The 9,813-nt window shown below is 39.1% G+C and overlaps 1 protein-coding gene across 1 annotated transcript; it reads left to right on the top strand.

Moving 5' to 3' along the window:
* The first annotated feature begins 621 nt into the window (after positions 1 to 621).
* LOC109450575 (uncharacterized) lies at positions 622 to 9,388 on the top strand. Its single transcript, XM_088801655.1, has 5 exons — positions 622 to 720; positions 6,577 to 6,658; positions 6,786 to 6,929; positions 8,817 to 8,884; positions 9,230 to 9,388. The coding sequence occupies exons 2-5, from the start codon at positions 6,601 to 6,603 to the stop codon at positions 9,293 to 9,295; spliced, it is 336 nt and encodes a 111-aa protein (XP_088657781.1). The 5' UTR covers positions 622 to 720; positions 6,577 to 6,600; the 3' UTR covers positions 9,296 to 9,388.
* The last annotated feature ends 425 nt before the right edge of the window (positions 9,389 to 9,813 follow it).

The raw sequence follows: 9,813 nt of genomic DNA, 5'->3' as shown, positions 1-9,813 counted from the left end.
ATTGAAACAGCAACAAAAACCGCTACGGAAAAACCCTAAATGTGCAAAACAGCCCAGAAAATCGCAAGGCTTCATCGGAATAACCAGGGAAGACTTGAATTCATGGAGAAATAACCACACTGCTGGATGGGAGGTCTCAATCCCAAACAGGTCACGTTGCCATGTGGTGACAGCCCGTTACAGAATTTGGACTAGGGTTTGAGGTTGTGGGCGACGTATGTGGAAACGTCAAGAGTCGAACTGCAGGCGTTAAAAGCAGCTGCGCGGCAGAAAAACTATGTAGGCTCCGCCCCTCACTGTGTCGTGGGCGGGGCACTTCCGGCCGCTGACGCGCACGCGCGTCCCGAGGCCCCACAAGTTCCCCTTCCGCGCAGCACCGCGCGATCCGGCCGCGGGCTCCGCGGAGCAGGTCACCTTAGTTCCTCAGTACCTTGCGGCCGGGGTGTCGAGCCCGCCCAAAAAGGTCGTTTCCGCTGCAGCTCCCAGTAAGTGACAGTCCCAGTCCGAGCTGTGGTTAGAAAGAGGCCGCGCCGACATTTTCTTTCTACCCTCCCCCCAAACCCCATTAAGTCCCTCCCAGGCCTCTCCGTCACTCCTGGGCTGTCTGCCACCCTCCTCAAATCTGTCGCTCCCAGCGCTCAAGGCGTCCCCAGAATATGTCTGTCTGTTCTCATAAGCACTTTCTTCACCTTAAACGATCGCGAACTTCTCATATATACAGTAAGTCCTCAATGCCGTGGATAGGTTCTGCGACTTGAAGCCAAACGGGTATGAGGAAACTAATTTTATCATAGGCTGATTGCTAGAAACGAGAAAAGTTCCTCGGGCAGCTCATCAACCAAACCGAGTTGAACAAAACCGAGTTACACGAGGCCCTGCCGCCCTCTGGAGCTGTGTTCTTGATCTGACGCTCCTCTGAGCGCTTCCTCTTCCTCCCGCCGTGATGAGACCCGCAGGTGACACTCGTGGAAATGCGCCCACCGCCACCTCTCCCCCAACTCCCTTTGGAAATACACCCCTCGTGGCAGCTTCAGAATCTCCCCTCTGCTAATGAGAATCTCTGCCAAGGGCCACCCTGCTCAGCGCAGAGCCCCTCCTCCCTTCCCGACCCCCACTTATTAAATAATAGCAAGAATTAATGAAAGAATGCCTTCAGAGTAAGACACTGACCTGAGCGTTTTACACCCATTATTTAATCACGACAGCAATCCTCAGGTTGGCACAAATGAGAACACTGAGGCATAGAAGAGTTAAATACTTAAGGTAACAAGCTTGAGTGTGATGGAGTTGAAATTTGAAGCTCATTGCAAAACTGGTACTATCCCCGCTTTCTCTTTCCCAAACACCTGGGCATCTCCCCTTTAGTTGCTTCTCTTGAGGAATTTTTTGTCTGAATGCTGTTTAGAATATCCCTGTTTCTGGGAATTTGGCCTCTGTTTATGAACTTTCTCAGATCTCTCCTCAGACCCTTGCGTATTTCATTTTATTAGGTATCTCAGCTCAGTAAAATTAATGCATTCCCCAAATGTGTTTATGCCTCCTTAAAAATACATCCCCAATCCAGTACATCCCTCTTCCCCTGCCTTAGTACTATGCGTCATTATCGTTATCACTGTTCTCAGCAAACGTGTGAGCAGCTATTTTTATGACAGTGAAGATAATTGCAGTTTCAAAGAATTCTAAGATTCCTGACCTCAAGGAAAAATATGACATTTATTCATAAAAAGACCAAGAAAATAGCAGATAAACACTAACTCAGTTGCACCGAAAATAAATTTTACCGGAATAATTTCGAACAAAATAGTTAAGTGCTAGACTTGTTTCCTCCTCTGCAAAATATTAAGGATAGGTGAGATTGTTAAAATTTGTGAATCTAAGTTCATACAAAGGAGTGATTACTGAGGTGGAAACTGTTGGAGAAGCTATATAGTGTGTTCTTGATACATTATTATAGAGACAGGATTAGGCTGAAGGCTTCTCTTAGCACTTTGAACATCTAATAATGGCGGTAGACCCTGCTCTGGAAATAAAATTCATGTGCATGGAACATTTTATACTCATTTTTTAGGAGATTCATAACCCACCTCTCTTTTCTGAAGCCTACATATTAAAACCCCTGATTTAGAAAAATAAAATGAACTGCAATTCAACAGGCAAGACTGAGCCAGATGTGGAGGCCCTTTATCTTGTACACAGTGTAGACCCACTGGAGCTTGAAGAAGTTTGGCCGAAGTGTGAAGGAAGTGGGGAAAGGCAGTGAAACTTGTTAGGTGAAAGGTGGAATAGTTTAGGTAGATGGTTTAGGAGATATTAAAGGGTTGTGCCAAGCAGTGTTGAGAATAGGGGGAAATTTCAAGAAATATTGGCAAGGACAAATCAAAAGGTCTTGGTTGCTGATAGTATATAGAATTGAAAAACAGGAAGGAGTCATTGATAACAAGGTTTGAGGTATGTATAGCTGCAGTTATGTTTTTTCTCTACTTTGTCTTGTTTTAATCATACTAAGTCATTTCTATAACATACATGCTCTAAGAGGAGATGTCACTGCAAGAGAAGATGACGGACATTAAAAAAGCACAATGAGGGAATTCTACAAACAACTCTATACTCATAAATTCAACAACTTAGATGAAATGGACCACTGTCACAACCAGCAAAACGTATCCAAAAAGAAACAGATAAGCTGAATAGTTTTATAACTAAAAAAGCAAAATTCTCAGTGCTATGTAGTTTCACTGGTGAATTTTATGAAACATTTAAGGACAAAATAATAGTCATTCTTCACAAGCTCTTCCAGAAAATAGAAGAGACAGGAAAACTTTCCAACTCATTTTATGAAGCCAACATTACCTGATACCAAAACTAGATTTTAAAAAATTATATACATATATATATATATATATATATATATATATATATATATATATATATGAAAACCAAATCAATGTCCCTTCATGAACAAAATGCAAAAATCCTAAAAAAAATTAGCAAGTTGAGTCTAGCAACGTGTAAAAATACTTTTGTGAATGAGTGTCATTTATCCCAGAAATTCAAGGCTGGTTAAACATTTGAAATTCAGTTAGTGTAACTAACCATATAAACAGACTACACAAGAAAAACTACATGTTCCTAGCAATCGATAAAAAAACAAAACAGCATTTGGCAAAATTCAATATCCATTGTTTTAAAAACTCACTACCATGAACCTGAGAGGTTCATCTGTGTTCTTAAAAAAATTTGGCTCAACCAAGATGAAGAAAAATCATATTTTGAGCCCCAAACAGAGTCTAATCCACGTCGAGGTCATTGGTTCTGTAATAGCTATAGAAATGACCGTAATCTGTGATCCACAGGACTGACTGGTGTGACCGACTCAATGGCTGGAGCTCCTGAGCAGCCGAGCTTTGCCTGATCTCACTTGGGCTTCTTAAACAAGACTGCTTGCTCCTGCGATTCAGCAGCCCCACCCCACCCCACCAAAGAGGCTACATTGCTGAAATGGCAGACAGATGGTGAAGAGTGAGGAGGGGTGGTAGCATTGGACATAGTTGTGGTAGTCTCTGTAAGAGACGGCATGCACTACTTTTCTGTGCTTTTCTGTCTTAAAAATTTTGCATGTTGACAGACAGCAAACAAACAGAATGTGTACGTAAGTTTCAGAAAGTATGTAGTTGTCTTAATATCAATGTTCCAAAAAAAAATTAAAAAAAAAGAACAACTCAACAAACTAGGAATAGAAGAATCTGATAAAGGTCATCTACAAACCCTAGAGCTAACATCATACTTAATGGTGAAAGACTCAATATCCTCTACCCCCAACATAATATTGTGTGTCAACTATAATTCAATTTAAAAAATTGTGTTTTTGAAAAATCATGGCTTTGTGGGGAAGAGATTGTATAAAGGTAAAAATAAAAAGCAGGAAACCCAGTTACTTGAATATTCTAGTATTTCAAGTAAGAGATTTGGGTGGTTTGGACTAGGACAGAGTTTTTCAACCTTGTTACTATTGTCATTTGGGGCTGGATTATTCTTTGTCATGAAGGGCTTTCCTGTGCATTGTAGGATATTTACCTACATTCCTGGCCTCTGCCCACTAGATTCCAAGTAGTGACCAAATTGTGACAAGATTCCAAGCTATGAGCCAAAAATGGCTCCAAACATTAAACAACAACAACCAAAAAAGACATATAGGCCAATAAAACAGAACAGAGAGCCCATAAATAAACCCACGTATAGTTGGTTTACTAATCTTCAACGAGGATGCCAAGAACACACAGTGGGGAAAGAATAGCTTCTTCAATAAATGGTATTGGGAAAACTGGACCACTACCTTACACAACAAAGAAAAATTAACTCAAAATGGATTGCAGAAGTGAATGAGACCTGAAACTGGAAAAGACGTAGGGGATAAGCTCCTGGACATCAGTCTTAGCATGATTTTTTGGATTTGATTTGTGTTTTCAGAACATCATGTGACTGTGCTTTGTCACAAATCAGATCTTGACGTTCCCCTGCTTAAAACCCTATTACTTCTCACTATATTTGGGATGAAATCCCAACTCCTTAACATAAAGCTGGTTTTATACTTTTACATTGTCTGGTCCTTGCTTACTTACCTCATTTTGTACCATTTCCCTCGGACTACTGTGCTTGAGATTTAGCTACCATCTTTCTGAACATCAACAATGCTAAACTTATTCCTGCCTCAGGGCCTTTGAACTTATCTTCCATCTGCCTCAAAGTTCTTTCCTGCAGGCTTTCACATGGCTGGCTGATTTTCATCTTCGGGTCAAGTGTCACCTTTTTAGAAGCAGACACTTCCTATCCACCAGGATAGGCATTACCCTCACTTGTTTATTTTCTTCGTAACACTTGTCATTAGAAATGGTTTTGTTTCTTTTCTTCTCCCCAAACTAGAATGTAAGCCAGTGAATGTAGAGATCTTGTCCATTTTGTTCACCACTGTATTTCCAGTATGGGCTCAGGGGTTTAATAAATAAATTGGGTGTATGGATGCATGAATTAGGAGAAAAATGGTTTTACCTACAGACATGTCTAAATCTCCAGAAAAACTTGGTTATACTTTAATCTGCAGGGTGATAACTCGTAGATGATCCAAGGAGAATGTTTATGAAGCAGAGATGAGGGATTGGAGATCTGAACAAATAAAAGGGCGGGAGGAGTAACATGTTCATTGAAATTGTACGAGTACACGAGATTACTAAGAGAGCAGTGTTTCTCAAAGTGTGGGGTCAAGGCTTCTTGAATTAGTAGAGGTCGTCCTCCAGATTTTCTAAATGAAGATCTCTGGGTGTGGAGCACAGGAAACTGCCTTTTAAGAAGCTTCTTGGTGTTTCTTACGTGTACTAAAGTTCTGGAACCAAAGGAATAGTGTATAGAGAGAAGCAATCAAGAGATTAAGGACTGAGCCCTAAAATGGTCTGTCTTTAAGGATGGGAGGGAAAAATTGAGCCCAAGAAGGAGCTAGGAATGAGGTGCTGCAGGTACCAGAATACATCTCCGCTCTGAAGGGGAGCTACAATCACAGCTACCCGTGACTGGTCTATTATTCGCCTCAGCTGCCATAATGCTAAAATACCACAGACTGCACGGTTTAAACAGCAGGAATTTATTTTCTCACAGTTCTGGAGGATGCAAAGTCCAAGGTCAAGGTTCCAGCAGTGTTTGGTTTCTGGTGAGAATTCTTCCTGGTTTGCAGATGGCCTCCTTGGTGCATCCTCACGTGGTCTCTTCTTTTTATGTGCTTGGGGAGATGTTTCTTTCTCTGTTTCTTCTTCTAAGGCCACTACTCCTATCAGATTAGTACTCCAGCCTTATGACCTTATTTAATTTTAATTACCTCTTAAAGATACTATCTCCATAGTCACATTGAGAGTTAGAGCTTCATACCACGTTTCCCCAAAAATAAGGCTTAGCCAGACAATGCATCTTTTGAAGCAAAAATTAATATAAGACCTGGTCTTATTTTACTATAATATAAGATCAAGTCTAGAATAGAATAGAATAGAATAGAATAGAATAGAATAGAATAGAATAGAATAGAATAGAATAGAATAGAATAGAATAGAACATAATATATAATACCAGGTCTTATATTAATTTTTGCTCCAAAAGATGCATTAGAGCTGATTGTCTGGCTAGGTCTTATTTTCAGGGACACATGGTAGTAAATGAATTTTGAAGGGATGCAATTCAGTCTATAGCAAGTATTGTTTCCCTTTATCAAGGAATAAAACCGGTTTGACATAATGTGATCCAAGAGTATCACCGCATCAATGCTAAACTCTTGTTCTTTTAGGCTATAAAGCACATTTCAGCTAACACAAGGTGCTTATTTTGATCAAATCTGCATATTGTGAGGCTAGATACTCAAATTAGGTGTATGAAAGGTTACCACTTAATAGAAATGTAAAACCTTTTTAGAAATAACTAATACCTGACCCTCTTTCTATTCAGAATTTGAAATATGGTTTCCATCTCCTTTGTCCCCCAAAAAACATCATTTTGCCTTTTTAAATTCTCTCATAATTTGTCATTATTTTGGTTTTACAGACATGGCAGCCAGGTTTTATAGCCATGAATAAGAAATCCACAGGCAGAAGTCCTGAAGATGCCGGGACCAGCAGAAATGGAGGTAGGAATTTTTCTTGCTTTAAGACCTCGTGAGTAATTTCAAATATGTTTTATAAGTTATTTGTTTCTCTCTCACTTGTTGCTAATATTTCAGAGAATAATTGTGTTACGTTTTATATCAATCTAAGATAAACACAAACGAAAGAAGAAAGAAAAGCAAAACCAAAAACACCACCGATCCCGACATAGATCAGCATCTTCTTCTTCCGATGACCCTGTGTTTCCTTCTTCTTCATCGTCTTCTGGAAGCCAGACAGATTCAAGTACTGAAGGTATTTTTATCACCCTGTTAAAATGTTTTCATTTATAAGTAAGATTATTTAAAAAGAAAATTCACCAAAACTCCTTTAAAACTTCTGTTTCTCCAACAAATGTTCATTGAGAATAACCAAGTAAGTGTCAGGAATAATGGTAAACATGGCATGGTCCCTTCAGCCAAGGAATTTTTATTATATTGGGCAATAAAGACAAATAGTCCATTACAATGCAGATGAGTGCTATGAATTGGTATGCTTGTGCTAAAGGGAGCAGGAAAGGCTTTGGAGAGGAAATTATATCAGAACTGGAGGATGACCAGGCATTTTCCAGACAAAGCCAGGAGAGTGGAATTCGGGAAGATTTATTATAAACTGAAGGAATTACATGTGCTAACTACTGCTGACGTTTGGGTTTCTGATTCTCAAGTAATGTGTTACACTTCTAGTATTCATTTACCAGAGGACTATTCCGAGTTATTTGTTGTAAACAAAAGAAACTGACTGGCTGACTTAAGTGGGAAAGGAATTTATTGACAGGATGTTGAATAACCTGCATAATTGCCAAGAAGCCTAAAGAACTAATCTTTGAAAGTGAAAGTTGGCAGCTAGAACCATAGGCAAAGTCATGCCGCAGAGCCCAGTCTGGTAAGGGCACACGGACAACCCTGCCACCACCGTGTTTCCCCCAAAATAACACCGGGTCTTATATTAATTTTTGCTCCAAAAGACACATTAGGCTTTATGTTCAGGGGATGTCATCCTGAAAAATCATACTAGGGCTTGTTTTCCGGTTAGGTCTTATTTTCGGGGAAACACGGTACTGAACTTGGATGTCTCAACTTGCATTGCCATGGTCACTAAATGATACCACTGTCATCACTGCCTCTGCTGCCACTAGACAGTGGGTATTTCTGACACCACTGCAGAATGGATTTTTCACTATTTCTGCTTCTTTGTGTCACTAGCTCCTAGGCAGTGATTGAGACTAGATCACATGTCCATGTCCCAGCTGCATAGGAAACTGGAAAATCAAGTATTGGCCTTTTCAGCATTGATGGTAGGAGGCATGCAAAGGAATATTCACCAAACATGAAGGAGAATCAGATACCAGGCAACCAAAATATAACAGATGTTCTCTGCATTCAACCCCAGACAATATCCATTGATTAGCTCACTTTAAATTACTCCTTTGTCTCACCTACCTTTATCCTCTCAGTGTTTGCTAGTTGTATTATAATTAGTTTTTCTATTAGTTAATTTGACATCAATAAATAATATACTTGTAATTCTACTTTTTGTTCCATCAACTTTAGTCAATTATTTTACTCTTTTATATAGGTAGCCCCTATCCTTTACTCCATCTTTTCTTCCCACTGTATTTTTTTTAATGCTTTCAATAGTCTGCTTTACACTTATAATCTGATCTGCAACCAAAACTAACTGATTATTTTTGTCCAGAGATTCACTTTAAATGTTCAAAACCAATAATCAGCACTTAAATTATTATCACTGTATAAATACTGCTACGTCAGTGCCAAGTCATATGCTAGGATTAGATTTCCCTTTCATGGATCTAATATCCTGGTTACTGGGACTCTCAAAGAATGTTTCTAGTCATAGCATCAAGTATATTTATATTTTATCAGTTGCTTAAAACCATGCCATATCTTAGTATTGCTTCATATTTGAACCATGACTTTCTTTTATAGTTTTTTATTTTCTTACAGTTTCTAGTTCTAACATTTGTTTTTATTGTTGACAGAAAGTTAATGTAACTTCACCATAATAAAAAAAGTTTCCATTCTTTCAATCATGGAGTTAATTTCTTTTCCCTAGAGATGTTCTCGTCTGCCTATTATAAACCAGACCACTTCAATTTTTTTTTCAATCTAATTCTTTTAGATGATACCAAAGGAAAAATTAAGAGAAAGAGAGGTGAAAAAAGGAATAAATGGAGAAAAAAAGGAAAGGTAGGTAATTGTGAATAATTTAATACAAGATTTGGTTATTAGAGGATTCTGCACTTTCTTATTAACTAAGGAAAACAAAATCTACAGAGAATTTTGAAGAGATATAAGAGATGGAGTGTTTAACATAGTAATTAACATGGAACTAACCTAATAGCATCCTTTTGCTTTTTAAAAAGTACTCAGAAAACTGAAAACTATACAGAGAGGTAAAAACTCACTTCCAAACTTTAAGTCTAATTTCAGGAATGGGGTTGTAGAGGGATGAGGAAGTAGGGGGTGGTCTTTATGTTTTCAAGGGGGCACGAAGATACTCAATCTAGTTCTCAATGTTATCTGTTCATGCAGGTATCTTCTAAAATGTCCATCATTCTGTCTTGTCCTCAGTCATTGATCCACATGATCTGTCACTGACATGTCTTCATTCCTGTCTGCCTAGTCCCTTCAGGTATGGTGGCTCTCTCTCTCTGTTAGTTCCATTTCCACATTAAAGCCTGGTAAGCATAATTGCCTCTCCCAGTCATTTTTACTATCCCAAAACTCAGGTTTCCCTTTCCCCCACCTTAGCTTTCTCATATTTGTGTGCTATTTTACTGCTTCCCTGGTGCTCTATGAATCAGGGTACAGGGCGCATCTTTTTAGGATCCCTCAGTGTCTATACTCTTAGCACTCCCCCACAATATCCTCTTCTTCCTTAACCTGGGGAAATTTCTTTCTATTCTTCTTGCAACTTGGGGTGAGGAGGTTGTGGGTAGGTGAGGTTCAGTCCAGTTCTTTCCGGTTATATTTCTCCCCAATATTTTATCTACATATGGAAACTTCTCTATTCCCCTAATGGCTTACATTTTTAGAAATCAAGTTCTGGAAGACTTCTTTTGTTCTGTTTCCTGCCCTGGTTTATCCCTTCCCTGATACAATGAGCTCCAAGCTGC

Source organism: Rhinolophus sinicus, chromosome 11 (genome assembly GCF_057876585.1).
Source record: "Rhinolophus sinicus isolate RSI-liver-muscle chromosome 11, RSI-T2T, whole genome shotgun sequence".
Lineage (NCBI taxonomy): Eukaryota > Metazoa > Chordata > Mammalia > Chiroptera > Rhinolophidae > Rhinolophus > Rhinolophus sinicus.
The sequence above is the reverse complement of the archived record's forward strand: the minus strand, read 5'-3'. Positions and strand labels throughout refer to the sequence as shown.

Coding starts and splice junctions, on each gene's coding strand:
- LOC109450575 (XM_088801655.1), top strand. CDS start 6,601: ATGAATAAGAAATCCACAGGCAGAAGTCCTGAAGATGCCGGGACCAGC. Junction 6,659..6,785: donor CGGGACCAGCAGAAATGGAG/GTAGGAATTTTT, acceptor TATCAATCTAAG/ATAAACACAAACGAAAGAAG. Junction 8,885..9,229: donor AATGGAGAAAAAAAGGAAAG/GTAGGTAATTGT, acceptor CTGTTCATGCAG/GTATCTTCTAAAATGTCCAT.